This window comes from Pseudochaenichthys georgianus, chromosome 5 (genome assembly GCF_902827115.2).
Source record: "Pseudochaenichthys georgianus chromosome 5, fPseGeo1.2, whole genome shotgun sequence".
NCBI classification, from domain to species: domain Eukaryota; kingdom Metazoa; phylum Chordata; class Actinopteri; order Perciformes; family Channichthyidae; genus Pseudochaenichthys; species Pseudochaenichthys georgianus.
Genome location: NC_047507.1, coordinates 34,052,118 through 34,073,598, shown reverse-complemented (window position 1 = coordinate 34,073,598; position 21,481 = coordinate 34,052,118). Strand labels below are relative to the sequence as shown.

Sequence of the window (21,481 nt, the reverse complement as noted above, 5' to 3'; positions counted from 1 at the left end):
TACGCTTAGATATGTTGATGACTGCATCGTTACCAAACCTGTGATGTTTTGGGCTGTTTGGAGCATTTTCACTGAAGTTATGAGAAAACCGTGTTTCATGGCGAGCATTTTGTTGCCATGGCAACGGCATTTGAAGAAATCTCAAAACTGTCCTGCAGATATCTTCACGGCTGGACTGTTAGCACACGTGAAGTTTTAGCACTTTTTGACAATTTTCATAGGAGTTATAGCAATATCGTGTTTTATTGCAAGGGATGCGTTGCCATGGCAACGGCTTTTGAGGAAAACTCACTAATGGCACATAGACATGTTAAGGGCTGGACCCTTAATTGTCATCTGAAGTCTGGTGGTGTTTTGACCATTTTCATATCAGTTACGACAACATCGTGTTTTTTTGCGATGGAAACAGCCTATGGTGAGATCTCAGATTTGGCGTAGAGCTGTTGAGGCATGGACCGGTGATATACAAGTGAAGATTGGGGAACGATTGAACCGTGTCCATTGGAGTTACAGCGACATCGTGTTTTATGGCGAGGGATGCGTTTCCATGGAAACGACATATGATGAAACCCCATAATTGACATAAGGCTGTTGAGGGTCAGACCATTAACCATTATCTGAAGTCTGGTGCTGTTTTAGACCATTTGCATAGGTATCACGACAACATCGTGTTTTAAGGCAAGGGATGCGTTTCCATGGAAACGGCATATGGTGAGATGTCAGATTTCACGTAGAGCTGTTGAGGCATGGAGAGGTGATATACTTGGAGTATCAGGCTCTGCACTTTCCCTCCTCACCTCATACCTCAAAGACCGCACCTACAGGGTAACTTGGAGAGGGTCCGAGTCCGACCCTTGTCAATTAACTACAGGGGTCCCTCAGGGCTCTGTTCTTGGTCCCCTCCTCTTCTCCCTGTACACAAACTCGCTCGGATCTGTCATTAGCCCGCATGGTTTTTCATACCACTGCTACGCTGACGACACCCAACTAATTCTGTCCTTTCCCCGCTCAGAGACCCAGGTGGTCGCACGCATCTCTTCTTGTTTAGCTGACATCTCTCAGTGGATGTCCGCTCATCATCTCAAGCTCAACCTTGACAAAACTGAAGTGCTTTTCCTTCCGGGAAAAGATTGTCCCACTCTTGACCTGACCATCAACATCGGCACCTCTGTTGTCTCCCCGACCCAGACTGCAAGGAATCTGGGTGTGATCCTGGATAACAACCTGTCCTTCACTGCAAATATCGCTGCTACAACCCGCTGCTGCAGATACACGCTTTTCAACATCAGGAAGATACGTCCCCAGCTGACCCAGAAAGCGACGCAGGTTCTGGTCCAGGCTCTCGTCATCTCACGCCTAGACTACTGCAACTCCCTCCTGGCTGGTCTACCTGCATGTGCCATCCGACCTCTGCAGCTCATTCAGAATGCAGCGGCTCGTCTGGTCTTCAACCTTCCTAAATTTTCCCACACCACTCCGCTCCTCCGCTCCCTCCACTGGCTTCCAGTAACTGCTAGAATTCACTTCAAGACACTGGTACTTGCGTACCATGCTGCGAATGGATCTGGCCCTTCCTACATCCAGGACATGGTTAAACCGTACACCCCAGCGCGTGCACTTCGCTCTGCATCAGCCAAACGACTCGCTGCACCCTCGCTGCGAGGGGGACCCAAGTTCCCATCAGCAAAAACACGTGGGTTTGCTATCCTGGCTCCAAAATGGTGGAATGAGCTCCCCATTGACATCAGGACGGCAGAAAGCTTACACACCTTCCGGCGCAGACTGAAAACTCATCTCTTTCGACTCCACTTCGAGCGATAGAATGACTAACAAAGAACTGCTAACAGAGCACTTATATACTAATAAAGGACTGGCTTATCTAAAGCCAGTTGAGTAGCACTTGAAATGATTGGCTCTATGAAACCTGATGTACTTATATGATTCTGTTTTCCTCAAGGTTGTGTCTTCCTGGTCGAATGTACTTATTGTAAGTCGCTTTGGATAAAAGCGTCAGCTAAATGCAATGTAATATACAGGTGAAGATTGTGGGACGACCGGACTGTGTCCATTGGAGCTACAACGACATCGTGTTTTATGGCGAGGGATGTATTTCCATGGCAACAGCCAATGGTGAGATCTCAGATTTGGCGTAGAGCTGTTCAGGCATGGACCGGTGAGGTAAAAGCGAAATTTGGGGGACGATCGGACCGTGTCCATTGGAGCTACAGCGACATCGTGTTTTATGGCGAGGGATGCGTTTCCATGGAAACAGCATATGATGACACCCCATAATTGACGTAGAGCTGTTGAGGGCAAGACCATTAACCATTATCTGAAGTCTGCTGCTGTTTTATGGCGAGGGATGCGTTGCCATAGTAACACCAGATTACGTAACATCAGATTTGATGTAGAGCTGTGTTAACCATTATCTGAAGTCTGCTGCTCTGAGCATGTCAGTTGGAGTTATGACATCATTGTGTTCCATGACACAGGTGTTTATATTTGAGCTAACGACGTGTCCAGAGATCAAAGGTTTCCATGGTGACAGTAATCAGTGAGAGGAGAGCATATGCATTGTTCTGAATGAGAGATAAACCTCTTACATGTGAACGTTTTGTTGAAGAACCGTCTCAGATATCGGTGAAATGTCAACGTGTGAAGCATGTCAAGAAACTTGAGCATCTGAAGTGTACTTTTTGTGTAGTTTTGGGTTAATAATGTGGCCTTTTTGGCAGATTAACTAAAGGTGTGCGGCTGCTGCTGTGAGGAAAGATGAGCTGAGGAAATAATTTCACTTCAAGCCCTCAAGAGGCATTTTGTTTAATTTTTTTTTACAAGCTACGAGATGTTTTCCTACGTTTCTCATGAAAAATTATGCCTCAGGAATGTAGGGTTTGGGAATTATGGCAGGTTTAAAAGAAAATATGAAGACAAAATTAAATCTGTCCTGCACTCTAGCTGTGACATCACACACTCTAAATCTGAAGAAGGCCTCTTTCCAAGGTCTGAACAATGTTTAATATCTCTATAAGTATGAATCAGATTTAAAAGTTGTGTAACACGAATAATGTCAGAAAGATGTGTAACATTTTAAAGTTGGAATGAGGTTTCTGAGTGAAAGTATGAAGGAGAAGTTAGCAGTTGAAGTTGCATGAAGATTGTTCAAGTCTGAAGAGTTTCTCCATTGACTTCCATGTTAAAAATGTGATGAATTATGGGATGTATCTCTGGAATTTCATTATTATTATGAAAGTATGAAATAGCAATCGATTCCCGACCGAGCTGAACGTTTTGATGTTTGAACGGAGTTTCTGCGATGTGGAATGTGGGAGAAGAAGAGCAGCAAAATAACCCGGCGGAATAATAATAAAGAATTGTGTGCGTAGCATAACAGATAGTTGGAATGCTGAATCAGCATTCCCACTAAATTACAGCTGTTAAGTAGACTGAGGGATTAGAGTTTCTTCATTTTTTATTACAGAGAAAATCTTGGCCTTATTGCTTTGGAAACATCTCCCATTCTACTTTTTTTTGCCACTTGCCAGTAATTCTGCTGATTTAATTTATGGTGTTATTGTGTGTGTGTTTAATCACATTAGCTGTAATTGTTGCAGAGTTTCCGTTAGCCGGTAATTACCGGACTATGACCGGTAAAATATGCTGAAGACTGGCAAATCTAAATCTCTCCGGTCAAAATGTCTGGTCAAAATAATTTCCCCTTAGCGCAATACCGCATCAGTTGCGCCACTTACTGTATGTGACAGACAAGAATAGTATGTGACAGACAAAAGAGTATGTGACAGACAAGAATAGTCAATTCTAATGTCTAACATTTATTGTGGAGAAAGAGATGCCCTGTATGGGTTGATTGTGAGTTGATCTGTTGGTAATGCCTCCGATGGGCATGTAAACAAATGCATAATGCTGCGCTATACTTTGTGGCCTCACCCGGTTGCATAGCGATGCTTATTGTTTAGGTGTCTTTTAATAAGCAGGTAGTCATATCATTAGTTAGAACTAGCTAGATCTCATCTGATCGATATGGACATAAACGCGAGTAAAGTCTAATCTGACGGGAGAGAGAGATCAGCTGCTGCTGACGAGTCGACATGCAGCTCTGCATGATCACCTGCAGCGGTGAGCGGAACAAAACACACACTTCAGGTTAGAATATCACACGTAGCTATTTTAATTACCTCTCAAACTACCTAAACTAGTTATAGATATGTTTATTTTTACTGTTGGGTCACTCATTACTGGATACGCGAGCTACATGATACTGGCGGGCTGTCAGGAGAAGGAGAGAGTGCTCCGTTTATTATTCCTGTGTTATTGTAAGTTACTGTACACGTTTGAATAGTTAATCTACTATAATTAGTTTGTTTAATATCGAATCATAACAATTTGTTTTAAAGCTCAATAAATAACAAAGAAGACCTTTGACCGACACTTTTCTAATTTTGTCCGGAAGATTTAAAATGTAACGGACATTTTGACAAGCAAAAAAAACGGGAACTCTGAATTGTTGCGTTATTGCTTGTACAGCACTTCATAACTCACTTAAAATGTGAGTCTGCAGAGGTCTGATAGATATTAAAACCATAGAGATGTGTTGATTGAAGAGTAAAATGTAAAATGTAAAATGATAATTTACATTTAATTAAATTACATTTTATATGCTTGCAAAGGATATTTATCTTCTTATTTTTAAGAAGAAGCTAATATATTGGTTCTCAAGATACACATATACTCTCTAATAAGAAGGCAATGCCTATACAAATAATGTATAGGCATTGTAAAGGGTTGTTTGCTAAAGACATTTAGACTTGAATATGGCTAAAATCAAAGATGAGAAATCTCAACACAGATGTTTTTTAAGATGCATTATGGTAACTGAAGTTTGCATGCACTAACTAATAATGTATTAGGGATAACCCAATAAGAAAACTCACACATTTAATAAGATTGTCCTTTATCCTGAATCCTGAAAAGGTAAATACATATTACTGAGGCAATGTTGACAATAATAAATACTATGTCAGTATTTCAAAAGCTAATCACCCATTCCACATATTCAAAACAAAGACCTGACCATCAAAGACACGGTTTGCTTTACCTGTGAAGTTAAGCAATACAACCAAATTGTTTTCCCTTTTTAGACAGCAGAACATAAAGTCAGAAATGGTTAAAGATGAGAATCATCAGAACTTTGGACCAAATTCTCATTCAAGATGCCGCAACATCAGGAAGGAAGCAATAAGGACACAAAAGCTGCTGCTGGTCTGTTCTGGTTCCAGTCTCTAGTTGGCTTAGCTAGAGCAGCTTATGTCAGAACCAGGTTTGTGCCAATTTGCAAATAGATTGTATTCCAAAAGATGAAAGGCATGATTGAAGAGTTTCCTTTTTCTTACGCCAATAATTTCAACTAACTTGCTATAAGAACACAATGTTATTAAATTGAATCTCTAGAATCTGCGCTATACTATGAGTTGCTTGTCCTTCTGCTGAGCCCTGTTAACCAGCACAAGTATGAGTGCATTTTAAAAACTTGCAATGAATTATCTCTTGGGTCTTACAACTAGCATCTCCATTATCTACATTCATGGTAACCAAAAGTTGTTGTTCGCTCCATAGAAACAGTTAACATTATGGATATGATTTTGATTGTGATATTCAAGCTAATTTATTGTCGCAAAAGTATATAAACTCCTAAAAATGTTTATTCACCTGACAGATTCATACTGAATAATGTCCATTATCCAAGTCTGTGAAGTTCTAGTGAAGGGATTAACACTATTGTTTCAAAAATATACACCCCCTTTCATGATGGTCTTGCTGAGAGAGTTATCAAACACATGAAAACCTGTTAAACCAGATCCACTAACATTTCCCAAAGGCTTATTTGAAGTTCCTAAGGTACCACAGGAACCTCTTTAAGGGCCCCTAAAACCCATGCACATCCTCAATTACCACAATAACCCACAGAATGTCCCAACAAACACTAAAACATCTGTTAGGGACCGTATAATCTGCTTTAGATTATCTAAATAAAAAGAAAACCAAACACTAACAAGTAGTCTTACTGTTCCAGAAAGCTTAGCAGATAATTATATTGGTCAGTCCAAAGTAATCACATAAAAGCGAGCCTACTGTATAATCAATGGCTGTCTTACAGCTGCTAAATGTGTTTTCTGATCAACGGCGGAGAGAAAAACAGAGCCAGTGAAAAAGAAAAAAAACCTCATCCAGCCTAATGAAAGATTGGTTGGTTATTACGAGTCATTACGACGTGGCTGGGCACAGACCACAGACATTCCTCCTGACAAAACACACTCGCACTGAGGTTGTCACCTTTAAAAAATGTTGCCATCTCTGCAGTTCTTGCTTTTTTTCCTGTACACATTTAAGGGACACTTCAGTCTCTATTTGACTCTTTGTTTCTTTTCCATGTGTGATTCTATTTGGTGTGTCTGCCTCTTTCTGTACATCCTGTCTGTGTCTCTCTCTGCCTCACTGCAGATGGATGGTGGGTGGTCAGGAAAGGGTTAAGTGCTCTGCTTTATAAACTCTGCGTTAAGAGTCTGCTGGAAGCTACTGGTTCAGCCTTTAAATACAGTCATTTGACACATCCCAACACAGGCTTGAAGCATAGAGCAGCTGCTGACCCAAACTCAGGCTTTAAAGGCGAGCTGGTGTGTTGGCTTAACACTGCGTTGGACAGCATGAACGCTCTCTTATTCACCTGTTTGCTGGTGCCCTGGCTGGTGGCAGCCTCGGCCAGGAGGTTTGACCAGGAATCACAGCTGATAATGGGATCTGTACCTGGCAAGGATCTGAGCGGATACTTCATTGATCATTTAAAATCAAGGAGAGCTAGGGTAAGAAATGTATTTATTATGCCCTAATTATATGCCAAACTATTTTCTCTTCAATTAATCTGACATACACAAAATGTGCATGCATTTTAAATATGCTTTTCAATAAAGAAATTCAAATTAGCTAGTTTATTAATGCTTTAGAATTTTTGGAATGTAGTTAAATGTCAGCAAATACGTTTTTGCTTCACTGTTCACTTGCTTAGATAGAATGCAAAAATGTTCGTCAGACCAGTCAAGTGTTCTCTTATAAGATACAATTCTGTTAATAATGAATAATTAAAGTGAGAACAATAAATAACTCAGACAGATGAAAAAGATAAGTGGTACGAATATAAAATGTGACTTTACTTAGTCCTATAGGGACCACTATGTAATGCATAATAATAATAAAAGGTAATGAAGGATTACAGGACCTAGTATTATATGTTATGGTTTAGTTTTGTCTTCTACTTATGACCACACACACACACACACACACACACACACACACACACACACACACACACACACACACACACACACACACACACACACACACACACACACACACACACACACACACACACACACACACACACACACACACACACACACACACACACACACACACACACACACACACACACACACACACACACACACACACACACACACACACACACACACACACACACACACACACACACACACACACACACACACACAAGCAACCACACTCTCTATCAACTAACCACTATTACATCTTCAAAAAATGTAACTCAAAACCAAACTGGTCTGGTTTATCTTTCAGCATACACTTGTAGAAAGTGAAAAACCCACAAACAATCCAGAGACTGAGATGGATAGAATAAGGGTGCTTCATTGAAGTCAACTTTTTAGTTCTTCCCTTTGATTGGTTTGAATGTCAGTCGCTTAGTTTAAAAACAAAGGCAGAAGGATTGGGGATTGTTCTATGTTCAGGGATACTTTGATTTGTTCCAGCACCTGAAGGGGACCAAGTCAGGCGATCATAATGGAGGATAAACCACCCAAACGTAAAGTGATGTAGAATTCCAACACTTGTTGGATTAAATAATGTTGGTTGCAAGCTCGCGGATAACCCTTTAGACTGGTTAGGTTGAGCATTGAATGCTTTATTGTTGACAAGTTATCCAGCCACCGAAGTTAAGAAAATGTACAGCTGTCCAAAACTCCCGAGGCTGAAGGACGCAAAAGATTGCAACCTCCAGAGGTCCAAAGGCTCCTGGGGTCAGGGGCTTGGAATGCACTATACCTTGAACCCAACCCGATTCTCGTTGGCTCTCAGCAGCACTTAAGACACTTCTGAAAATATGTATTGACCAGGTATGGTAACTTATCCACAAAATCTCTATCAGAAAGAACACTGCCTGGAATCAAAAGGCATTAACACAAATTAAAAAAGATATAATTCCTTAAGCACTGCAGCCAGCTCATGAATAACTAGAGTCTTTCAGCAGGAAAGGCTTTGGTCTGTCTTCAGCCAGTAGGCAGCTGTGAAATATAATGTGGACTGCGACAAAAAAGCTCTGCCAACCAATACAGCTTTGGAATCAAAGAGTTGATAATGAGCCAAATGAATGGAGACTGTTTTAGACCAACAGCGGGACTATGTCATAAATTAAAGCCTCCTCATTCATGACAATCAGACCACTGTGTTGGCAAAGTGGGGAGGCCAGATGCAGAGGCTTTGGTCAAAGCATTAGACTTCCTGGATTGCTTTTCATCTTCTGACTTGTACTTGTAGCAACACGCTGACACCAACACAGACCTAAGTTTAATTCACCTTTAATAAACTTAAATTCTTGATATGCCATGATTAACATTGGATTATCCACTTCAATGTTTACAACTCATTAATGACAAAGCTTTATAAGGTTACATTCAGTGTGTACATTGTATTTTCTAATTAAACAATGCCTAAATCTCAGCCTTCATGCCCATTAAATCAAACCTAAACAAACCCTGACAACCTTGTTTAAATGAAAAACTTAATTAACAAAATGGCATTTGTATATTACTTAACGCTTTGAAACCTCGAATTCTTGTTTTTCTTGCATGCCTCCATGATTAACCGGGGCCGCGTTTAATAATAGCAGAACTATTCAAAGTTATCAAACAGCACTTTATCAACTCTCGGACAACTCACGGAAAAATAGTGCAAGTCTCATGTATCCAGTCGTGTGCTCACTACTTCCAAACGCATTCGTGTTTTAGTAAAAGCTTGTTAATACACCTGGAATCATCCAGGCTTGAGCGGACTCACAGCGCATCTATGCAAGTATGAGACTTTTTTTTTCCAGGAGTGTTCAAAATAGTTATACATTAGCATGCTAGACTTAGCAATATACACTAGTTGCTCAAGAAAAGGACAATGCAGTACAGATATCTGGGATTTTTTTACATCTTCATTTGGTATTTAGCCACAATTTGTTCCAAAAGTAACCAGTCCTAATCCCATCAAATGTCAATGTTTTGTTGTAGCAAAATGATTTGGCTGTAGTATTAAGATGCCATGTTTTCTCCTGCAGAGGGCGTTGCCTCTGGCTGATGAACCTGATGACAGCCCAGTGGAAGCAGGAGGAGATACCTCTGGTAAGAGAAAGACTTACGATTGTGTAGACACCAGTGTTGTAGTCAAGTCACCAATTCACGAGTCCAAGTCACCCTCGAGTCACCACTCTTCGAGTCCGAGTCCAAGTCCGAGTCACCAAGGGAGAGTCGTAGTCGAGTCCGAGTCCAAGTCCGAGTCACCCAAGGAGTGTCCAAGTCGAGTCCGAGTCCGAGTCATCATTACCTGTGTTCGAGTCCGAGTCCAATTCCGAGTCACTTAAGAAGAGTCCAAGTCAAGTCCGAGTCACAAGTCTTCATGTATTAATCTTCGTGGATATATGTTTTGAAATGTAGCTGCTCCTCTACATTGCTGTTATCCTGTCTATTGAACTGCTGTGAAGCGACTTTGGCTACAATTCTTGTAATAGGTGCTATACAAATATAAAGCTTATTTCTAATATTCATATTATTATTATATATAAATAAACTATATTTAAAATGAGTTACCTTTTAGAGAAGTGATTATATTTGTATGCCAATATTTTCCTATGGTAAAGTTTTCGTTTTGCACTTTTATTTTGATAGTAATAAGATTGGGACTCTTATTTTGAAGGAACTTTTACGGGTTAAATCAGTTTACTGATAAAGATTTAGCCCCAGAAAGCACATGGCTACTTAGCATGCAAAATGACGTCATTCTGCATGTTAAGTATGTGCTTTCGTGTTATGGCTGAATCTTTATTTATTGATTAGATCACGTTACTCTGATGATAGTGTTCAAGACAGCCTATATGTCTGAACTCGATCCTTAGAGTAATGTGTTACGGAGCCTTCTCTTCTATATTGTTTCCACATAACGAGCATTTTGCGCTGCTCTTTTCCAATGTGGAAGCAGAATGTGTGAAAGCATACAGCATGATGCGGGGTGTGTCTGTAGACATCTCTAGACTGGAACAGCGGAGCCCAGTACGTGAACTCGCCATACAGGATAGAGGACATCAGACTCCAGAGAAAATGTGCTCGAGTCCGAGTCCAAGTCGGAGCGTCAATGTACGAGTCGAGTCCGAGTCATCGTGGGGGGGGGAATTCACGAGTCCGAGTCCGAGTCCAAGTCATCCTGTGCGAGAATTCACGAGTCCAAGTCCGAGTCGCGTCAATCAGTGCGCGAGTCCGAGTCGAGTCACGAGTCCCGAAAATCGGCACTCAAGTCCGACTCGAGTCCGAGTCCAGGACTCGAGTACTCCATCTCTGGTAGACACAACATCTAATTTAAACAATAGGATAAACTGCTAGCCCATTGTTAAAGATGCGTTCACTCAAATCTGATCATGGTTTGAAGGTCTGGTAAAAACAAATTAATCAGTGTTATGTTTGGCTGTGTAGATTGTGGTTAATAATATCCATCCCAAATTGTTTTGTAGTGTTTGGGGAATCTATGCCAAACCAGGGTACCTGTTCCTTTAGGTACTGCACTCAGAACTCAAACAACCTAAAAACAGGGTCTAATTGTATCGTAGAAAAAAACTATGAACTGTAGGATAATCATTGTAATTGCAATTACCTCAAGTTAAGTGTTTAAAGGACATTAAAAGACACAAGTTAACCGTATTGCTTTACAGAGATTTAACATACAATTAAATAATTAAAACAAAAAACCTTGACAGGGAACATGGAACAGTGAGGAATAATAGGTCAAAGGCTAAACTTTTATTGAGTAACAACTATTGATAATTATCACTGTAACCCTAGTCTGATTTGAATTGAGCTGGATTAAAGATTAAAGAAGTGCTATAGATTCTTCTGAAGAAGACTTTATGTTTGTGTGGTGCCTTTGTGTTGCAGATCTGCCCACCTGCCTGCTGTGTGTGTGTCTAACTGGTTCAGTGTACTGTGAGGAGGTCAGTCCAGACATGACCAGCGTTCCTTCCTTGCCTAAAGAGACGGCCTACCTGTACGCCCGCTTCAATAAGATCAAAAAGATCCGCGCCAAAGACTTTTCCGACATTGGTAAGTCTGTAAACTGTCTCCATCATCACCCGTTGATTGCCTTATTTGCAAAGACTTACAGGCAAAGAATAAAAGCTTGCGATGCATGCTTCGTCTATCTTTGTCTTGTTCAATAATTAGATTTAAATGGTTAGCATTATAGCATGTGTTATCGGATCATGCTGGCCGAGGAAATAATTACAATATGGATACGTTTTTAGAACTAGACCCAAAAACACGCAACTAAAAGTCAGGCTTTATTGATATCTGCTGCTCATATTTACACTATTAATCTTTCCCTTGAGAGTTTCACAACTTTATGGAAGTGTAAAAGAAAATACTTCCTTAAAAAGGAATAGCTAAGTATCATCAGCGTAGCAACAGTAAGGGATTTTGTAGTGAACAGGGAAAACACTAAACAGCATTTGCTTTTTAAAAAACCGTATAAATAGACTCTGACTTTCTGTTGGCTCTCTGCTCATGAATGACATGAAATGTTATGATAAGTGAATAGGTGTCACTCAAATACCAACCAAACAAGGTCAAGTAATGGCTGCCGGTTATTCTCCAGTCTAAGTGGGTAAACATCAGAGTTCACTTTTTATATTTGGTGTTGAAAGCACTGAATGTGATGCATCTGGGGTAGACAATACACAAAGACACTGGTCTATGTAGCTGCACTTTATTAATTAGCTGGTCATCTGGTCTATGTTTTGGTCTCTAAGAAAAACTAGAACATTCCGAAAAATGTGACTATGTGACTGAAACTTGGGCACGCGTCCCGATGCTAACATTACCCCCGCTTTGTAAGTATTGATAGCATTAGTTGTAGTGTTAAGGTACAACAAAGAATATCCCATCATTTTAGCTCACATTTAGCTGACTATTTGAAGTGTTTATCTATTATATTTTTGGATTCTTTTACCACATTCCTGCATCGTTTCTGAACATCTTTAGATTACCACTGGATTTAGTTAACGACAGACAGGTGTGTTCAAAGATCAAAACATTTTTTGTACAGCTCCTCTCCCCTCTAGCCGTGATGTCACCCACTCTAAGTCTTAGCGAGCTCTCCCATTCATTCCTATGGGGCAAATGATCGCAGTTTTCTGCGATTTGCGTGAAAACGGTTTGGCAAATCTCTTATAAAAGACATAGCAACCCGATTCTGGTCATTCCGCACATTTGTGATGTGTGTTTTGTGTGTTTCGTGTCAACGCTGCCGGACGAGTAGTGTGACAACATTTGTGGCGGAAGAAGGAGAATAAGATGAGATAAGTATGTTGAATACTATACTGTACGTGGCTTCGCCAGTCACACAGAACTACACAACTGTTGTAAGTCCTTACTGCATTTCTTAAATAGAATGCTTAACACAAAGGATAAAATACGAAACAACATTAATATGATGGATCTCTCAACAGTTACTCTGAAGAGGATTGACCTGACAGGGAACCTGATCTCAGAGATTGAAGAGGGGGCGTTCTCCAAGCTAACCATGCTGGAGGAATTGTCTCTGGCGGAGAACAGCCTGGTCAAACTTCCTATGCTCCCCACCAAACTCATATCCTTCAACGCCAACCACAACCATCTCAAAACCAAGGGAGTCAAAGCTAACGCTTTCAAGGTACAAATACACATCTCTCAAACTTTTTTTGATTAATAACATAACATACTGGGCCAAGATTGCAGAAAGCTGTACACATTCATTAAACATGGATGTGAAAGCACTGAATGTGCTTTCACATCCAATCAATCAGATGCAACTCTTAACCTAAATTATTTGAGTAATTGTTAACAAGTGAATCTTTATGCTGATAATATTTTTCATCTCATCATATATATGTAATGAATGTTTACTAAAATGTTAAAGCATCTATAAAAGCCACGACTTTGCTAGACTTTACAGCCAGGTATGCTTTTTTATTTACACGTTCACTTTCCACACAGTGAAAAGAAAACTAATAAACAACTCATCTGAATCTTTTTATTTCTTTGCTTCCCCATCAGAAAATGACAAAACTGGTCAACTTGTACTTGGCAGACAACGAAATGGAAGCTGTTCCACACATCCCAGACAGTGTTCGGACCCTACATCTACAGGTTCGTATCTTTTGCTGCTAAAATAAAAATAAATAAATTGACTGCAGAGTCTTTGGAGACTCTCCAATAGTGGTTCAAGTTGCTGTCTTCTAAATTGATTATAAAACAGAATACAATCATGAATATACTTCTTTAACATAATGAGCTAGACATAACAAGCTGTTACGTGACATTGTTTCTATTTCCTCCAGAACAACAACATCACTGAGGTCAACATAAACACCTTCTGCAAGTCCAATGACACCTACTACCTACGGCCGAGCCTCAATGAGGTCCGTATGGACGGCAACCCTGTGGTTTTGTCCAAGAACCCGGACAGCTTCACCTGCATGAAGGTTCTGCCTGTCGGACGGTACCGCTGAGGCGACAGAAACTTTACTGTACCCCCTTTGTTGTTGATGAAGCATTGGGATACCGTGTTGTTCTGGATTTTGGGGTGCTGGTCCCATAATGGGAATAAACGTGACAATGTTTTTACTTCAACAAACCTACAAACAGTTTGTGAGATTGTCAGGTCAAAATGAAACCATTCACTGGACTGAAGGTTTAAAATGTAAGGACTTTCTCTACTCACGCATATTTCAGTTGTCGAGTCAGTCGAGTAATTGGATCAAAATCCCCTGAGAAGGGGTGTGAAAGCCTAAATGTGCTCCAAACAAGCATTGCCGGACCACTTAAAACATTTGCATTTCAACTAATCATGAAAGAAGTTTAAACACTTCCGCACACCTGGCCAATCACTCCGTATGTGTTTGTCAGATTGTCTGTTTTGCCAACATAGCCTTTGATTCTGCCATCAGAAAAGGGGCTTAAGAAGATGTTAATACATTGTGCAAACAGTTTGACTATATCTGAAAGATTAAGGCCAACTTTTCAGAAGACGTAATACCAGTAGAACAACTGTATCCCCTAAAATGAGTGGAGAGGTGTAAACACCTCGACCTACTAACAGTCCGACTCATGATTTCATTTTGACCTGGCGCTGTACTGCCTACAGTACATGAATGAAAGTACACAAACTCCTTGTGAGTTTGGACCAACACACACACATGCAGCAACAAGCAAACAGGCGTGCTTGTAACTACCAGAACTTATAGGTTCAAAACACAGGCCAATGTCTTCATATTCTTTGTGAAAATAATTCTAAAATAATTTTTGGATTTCTTTCCAAAAGTTACTTTAAGTCGTTAAACAAACAAGATATAACTAAAACCTTTTGGATATCTTTGCTGCTTTTGTTAACCTAATGAAGAATATTGTACAAGTGTTAACCCTTTCATTTTTAAGGTTTTACAATACAATTAAACAACTCAATGTTGTATAATATTACAACAATTAAAATGTTTTCAAGCCTTATAAAGCCAGCTCTGTTTTCACCTTGCTCATTGTCGGTCATCAGGAATTTCATTTGGACAGACGTCAATGAAATATCAAAAATAATACATGACCGAATTGCAGTCTTTGATTATGTGTAATATTGGTGCTGAATGGCATTTCAAAATGTCCATACTAAAAATATAGGCTGGCTTTGAGGCAAACACATAATGTTAAAAAAAACGTTTTCAAAACAGAATTTTAGTCTGACACAATCAAATTAAGATGTTAAAATGTTTTTGCTTATTCCAATTCAAGTATGTTTTGCATTTAATATATTTTCTTATGACAGTAGCAGAAAAAGCTACAGTATCTTCAAAACTAGATTACAGTCATATAAGTCATGAAAAAAGGTAGATTCTGAAATGGCACTTAAAGGTGCAAAGAGCCTTTGAGCATTATTAACAGTCCTCTTTATTTGTTGTTACATTTTTGTCATATGTAAACACTTTCTAAGTGTTTCTTAGAAAAATACTACAAATGAACAAAACATTGAGTGAATTAATTGAACTTTCAACTATAGCATTTTTTTTTTAAAAGGCCTCTTTATAAGGGCAATGGCCATGCAGATTTGTGCAGAATTTCTTAAGTAATTTGTGACTTAGCTTCACCTTTTTTATTTATAGACTGCAGTGAACTGGGGCACAATGTATCTATGAACTATAGTAATGTGAAAATTACTCTTTTTTTATTTTGTCTGCTTTTAAAATGTCTTGCTTGTGTCCCTAACTCTTCCCTTCCAGTAATAAATATGACTTAAGAAAGTATTACTGATGTGAATAAGACAGTGATGTTCAAGGAGATGTATGTGACATGGCTATGATTTAAAATATTTTAATAAAGTTACACTTTTTAAATTAAAATATTTATTGAGTTATTGTTGCCAAATACAAAACTTTCAAAAACTTATTTCAGATTAAGCTATCATTTGTAAGTTGTATTTAAAACTACTTGCTGATATCACAATTTTAAAGCCCCACCAGGAGCACAGCAAAAACAGAAGTGCATTACACCATTGCCCATGACTAACTGTAGAGTGTGCTTGTGTTGTGCATCTGTGTGCATTCAGTGATTGGCCAAATGCTTTTAAATGTCTGTGGTCTGTGTACATGGCCAAGTTGCCAGACCTCATCTGCAGTCCTTAACTGGCTGGTTAATGTTGCGGTTTAGCAACAGGAATGCAATGTATGAGAATTCTATGTGAATTTGTTATTCTTCTCAATACATGTTTATGTCTTTATGTCATTAATCATGAAAATCAGCAAACAAGGCACTGCCCACACTACAGCAGAATCGTTACAATGGGAATTATATTTTTTTCCATAATAACACTGAAGAAAATGCAACTAAAGCAAAAACTAGAGTTTAGAGCAAGCAGGCCACTTTGGAAAATGTGGGTTAATCTTCTTTCAGCACAGCAAACTTGGCAGAACTTGACATTCTTCAAGTAAACAGGAGAATGAGATCCATATTGCATCTGCGGCTTCACTTACCATTTGACATCTTGCTGCTACCCCTTCAATAAAGTCCCACTCAATATTACTCGATATATACCATGTCGACATTGATTCACACAAACAGCACTTACCTTAATTTTCATACTCTTTTATCAGCCAGAATCCAAGCACTTTACAAAAAATACTGACGTTGGAGGTGTCCTGACTGATGGACCGTCTGGTCTCAAATATTACAGGATGGACTGATCTCGTCCCCAACAAATAATGCAGAGATGTAATTTAGCAACAAGTACAAATATTTCCCTCATGTTTGTTATGCTTTTTGGGGTTTCCCCTTTCCTTTAGTGTGTTATATAGGTTTTTGTGCATGTAAATGGTCTGCAAAGGCTAAAATGCCAAAGTTCCCTACAGAGGGAGTTTCTCCCAACACCCTCCTCCCCTGCCTTAACGCCTCCATTGGACTCCTTTGTTTACTTCCGTAACATAATGACATCACTGTGCAACACTCTATTGGCTCGCACTCCAACACATTGTACGTGATCGGCTAAGGGGCGGGACATCTCTAAGCGGATGACCAATACAAATATCAACCTGAGAATAAGCATATTATGTCCCCTTTAAAAAAACAACTAAAGAAAAGCTGTGGCCATGTCATAAGGCAAACATTCTGCCATGTTTCCCAAAAATGTGATCAGTGGTGTTAAGGGACAAGCACCAACCTGGTCCAATCCTCTATATTTGTTGTGAGGACCAAAATGGTTTATCATGCCAATACACACAAATGGTGGAAAGCAGGTGTGTGTGTGGGTAAGGTTGCCAGATTAAGGTCCATTTAGGTGCAGGTGTCTCTTTAATTACCTGGAAGTGTTGGAAGGTTCTGCGCCGGTCCTTACATCTGTCTGAGAAGGTCCTGAGAGTCCTGAAGAACAGCATAAGGTCCCTGCTATCCTCCACCCTGAAACGACATTGAATGACATTTTTTTTTATGGAATGTTGATTATTTCAAATGTTGATCGATAAAATGTATACGAAATACTTGCGATAATGACAGCTTTTTCATTAAGTCATATTGAGTACATTGACACTCTTAGAATTCAAAACTGTGGTTTAGTCTTGGATCACGTTAGCAGAGTAGCAGTGTGTTCTCGAGAATGGGAAGGACACACGGAAACCCCCAAAAGGATGCTCAAGGATTAGCTTTTCAATCAAACATTTTCATTCAGTTATGCTTTCTTGGCCAATGCGCCTTTTTTAATACAAACTACAATTTACCAAGGCAGTCAGTCTTTACTGAAAAGGGTTACATTTTAAGACTTTTGCCTTATTATAAGAACATTATGGACGAACAAGGTTTAAATCACTATGCTTTGACTCAAATGCATTATAATTATTATGATATTTCCATTAAGCATAACTGTGTTGTATCTCCAAATGCAAGAGCAAACCAAACAAGCAGACCCATCCAAACTACCTATACAAAAACAAAAGTATATTACAAAACGGTTCTTCCTTATATCCAATATGCTGTATTTCACAATGCTATAGCAAAAAGAGCATTGCTCTGTCTGGTGAGTGAGCCTGGGATATTCTGTTACAGGTTTTCCAGAGTTTTCCATGGGGGCCCGGGGCTAGACGGCAGCCGGGTGAAGTTTCCAGACGACTGTTATTCCGCGCAGAGCTGATGGAAACATGGCTCACATAAAATGGAGCATTACCAAAAATACAAAGAGAGTGAGGGACTGATCGTTGGTTTGATATTGTTATTTTTTAAGTGATTTGGTCTAACTCCTTGTGTATTATTCAATTTGATTAAAGCTTCAGTGAACCAACTATAGTGGTTGCTAAAACCTTTTCATGTAGCGAGTTTGATGATGATTTGTGGGCTTTGAAACGTGGAAACATATAGGCGTTTATTAGTTTATCATCCAAAATGAGCAGCTACATGTTCTGGCAGCAAACCGTGGAAAAAAACATCAAATTAAAACAAATAACACTTTGACTAGAAGCTATTTTGGTTTTGATTGGAACAAAACAAATACTGAGCTCAATACCCAGTCCTGCAGACATTAGGGCTGCAACCTAAAATAAAAGTTTTTGAGTAAATTAAAACAAACTTATGTTGTTGAATGCACATTCAGCTCATTTGAAGTGTATTCACTGCTTCACTGAATGAAAATTAATAACTTACTCAGATTTGGTGTTGTGATCATCTTTTTAGTATGGCTTTGTCTGCTAATTTTCAGGTTCATATTTGTAGTTTGTGCTTCTTCTGTGACATGTCTGTCTCCATGCTTTAATGTTCAATTAGGTCTTTATTTTCTGACACTGCCTGTGCTGCAGCACCTCTGTTCACCCTCTGTCTGAAACCAGAGCCCTGTCTGATCTGATTAGAGTGCTAGCCTGACAGAAAAAACGAGGGGTTACGTATGGTAACCCTTGTTATATAAGCACAGGCGCAGCCCTCTACTGGACTCTATGGGTACTACCCCTTGATCATATCATGCAAGCATTCATCCACTGAGACTTCTATAAATGTAGCCGGCCCCGGGGCGGTCCTACCTGAAAGCGCGCTCATCTCACCGTATAAAAGGAGGCCTCGCCTCCTGACTGTCATCCTAAACCTCTCTTCAGCGAGCGGCATAGGACCGACAGGGCCCCGAGTAGAGGGCTCCGCCTGTGCTTATATAACAAGGGTTACCATGTAACCCCCCCCCCCTGTCCATAGGAAGACGGAGAGAGTCCCCAGTCCTGTATGGGCTCACTGTGCACCACCTCTCCTGAGTCCCTAAGGAGCACGGGGAGAGCGCAAGTGCCCCATGTCCCCCACACTCACTGACCCCTGACCCCGTGCAGAGTGTGTGTGGACTATAGTGTGGAGGGCTCTCCCCTCCTGCCCCTAGGCAGGCGAGGAGAGCCCTCCAGCCCCGTATGGGCCCAGTGCGCACTACGTCCCCCGGGACCCGCCAGGGGCCCCGGAAAAACGTAAGCACATTACGTCCGGGGAGGGGGTCAGATGCCCACTGACTCACAGCCTCCCCCCCCACCACCCCTCCTCACCAGTCCTGTGTTGTCCCAGCAAGCACAGACGATGAGAAAGAGCCAGACATGTCCAAGAGATAAAACTTTATGAAGGGGCCTGGCGTTGACCAAGACGCCGCCGTGTACCTCTACACTCAAACCGTTGAATAAGGCTATTGACACAGCCACAGCCCGTGTAGAGTGTGCACGGACCCCCGCGGGGCAGGCTCTCCCAGCCTGTCCGTAGGCATGTGCAATGCATTCGTAGAGCCATCCTGCCAGGCGTTTCTTGGACAGAGCTTTCCTGGTGACCCCACCCCCAAATCACACAAACAGCTGTTCAGTGCGTCTAAAGGCAGCCAGGCGCTCCACATAAAATGCTAGCACACGCACCGGGCAGAGGAGGTGCAGTTTAACTTCCCTGGCCCCACTATGGGGTGGAAGACTAAAGACTGAATAGCCCCCTGCATCGAGCACCACTCCCAAATACAACGCCTGTTGGTGAGGTATGGGGGTGCTCTTTTTCCAATTGATCGCAAAGCCCAACTTGGTTAGGTGTAGGATCAATTGGGTTGTGCAAAACATTGCTCATTACTATGAGGTAGTCCAGATAAAATAAAACTCATGCCATGGGCGCGCAGGGGCTGAAGCGCTGTGGCCACACATTTGCTGAACGTGCGTGGGGATAGGGAGTAGCCGAACGGTAATCTGTTCTACTCGTAGGCTATCCCCTGGAAGGCAAAACGCAGATACTTTCTGTGCTCTGGAGACATTTCTACATGAAAGTACGCATCTTTCAGGTCGATGGTGGTGAACCAATCGCCCGGCTGCACTAGCCCCAGTAACTGTTTTATAGTTAACATGCGTAATTTTCTGCAGGCAATGTGCCGATTCAGGCTTTGGAGATCTAGAATAGGTCTGAATTCTCTTGTCTTCTTGGGAACCAGGAAGTGCATGGAATAAAGAGCCTTTTCTCTGTGCTGAGGGTGCACGACAGACACCGCCTGTTTTTGCACCAGGGCCTGAATCTCTGCCGCGAGGAAACCCATCTCCTCCTGGGATGCTAGATTTACCTCTCGTATGCCTTTGAATGGAGGCAGGATTCTGCAAAACTGGAGTGAATAACCCTGTTTCAGCGTCCTGTCTATAACGCTGTGGTACTCCCTGGAGACCCATTCCGCCGCAAAACTCCCCGTGAAGGGAAGCCCTGCCCATGGAGGGTCGACACATAAAGGGCCGATTTCTTACTGAGGTCCCTGAACGCACCGCCGCACGCTCTTGTGTGAGCGCGCGCTCCGCCATAATATCCCCTTTACCCCTACAGTAAAATGCATTAATCGGAGTCTTTACTCTAGGCGTAGTGTGTTCCCCGACAGTAATACGCCGGCCATAATGCCCCTGCCTTGATAGCACCCCACCCGGCCGCTCTCTGCTGCTGCGGAGCCTGCCGGGCAGTCCGTGAGTGCTGGTACCGAGCCGGTTCCACGAGGTGGGCCGAAGAGGTGGAGGGCGCCGCTCCCTTCGTCTCGCTGCGGTGCCTGAGGAAGAGCCTGAGGAAGAACCTGAGGAAGAACCAGCGGTAGAATGCGGCTAAGCTGCACCCTCTCCTCCTCTAGGCGGCTGAAGCACTGAGTGACCGAGGTTATCGACCCGAAGAGCCTCTCCATGGACACGGGGGCTCCAAGGAGATCCTCTCGGTCCTTCTTGGATAGGGCGGTGAGCCCTAGCCACACGTTACGCGATGCCACTGTGGCCAAGGACATCACCCGCCCCGCTGCGGCGGCCACCCCATGGATCAGATTATTCATCTGACCAATGCAGCGGTCCGGATAATCGCTCCCGTCCTTAGGCGGGAGGGCGGAGGCGTTCGTCTGAGGGGTAATCAGGGAGACACCCAACACGGCGAGATTATTTGCCGCAGCCGCCATCTGTGCCCCGAGCCTGAACATTTTATCCAAATATTCTAAGGTGTCTCGGTCCCGTGGCAGCGGGGGCAGAGGTTTCTTTCCCTCCGCCCAACCAGCTGCCTGCGGAAGCAGATGGGCAGCCAGGCTCTCATTGAGGGGGGGCACACCGGGACACGCCGTGTCCGAG

The 21,481-nt window shown here is 41.7% G+C and overlaps 2 protein-coding genes across 5 annotated transcripts in view; one reads left to right on the top strand and one right to left on the bottom strand.

The window, feature by feature from the left end:
* Window positions 1–21,481, bottom strand: part of cenpp (centromere protein P) — a 139,407-nt gene that overhangs the window by 105,291 nt on the left and 12,635 nt on the right. For all 4 annotated transcript variants that reach the window (XM_034082284.2, XM_071203211.1, XM_034082285.2 and 1 more), the window contains exon 6: window positions 17,228–17,324. In XM_034082284.2, the coding sequence (XP_033938175.1) occupies window positions 17,228–17,324 (97 nt within the window). The remainder of the gene's footprint in view (window positions 1–17,227; window positions 17,325–21,481) is intronic.
* ogna (osteoglycin, paralog a) lies at window positions 6,537–15,755 on the top strand. Its single transcript, XM_034082286.2, has 6 exons — window positions 6,537–6,878; window positions 9,428–9,491; window positions 11,292–11,456; window positions 12,860–13,062; window positions 13,446–13,538; window positions 13,730–15,755. The coding sequence occupies exons 1-6, from the start codon at window positions 6,723–6,725 to the stop codon at window positions 13,898–13,900; spliced, it is 852 nt and encodes a 283-aa protein (XP_033938177.1). The 5' UTR covers window positions 6,537–6,722; the 3' UTR covers window positions 13,901–15,755.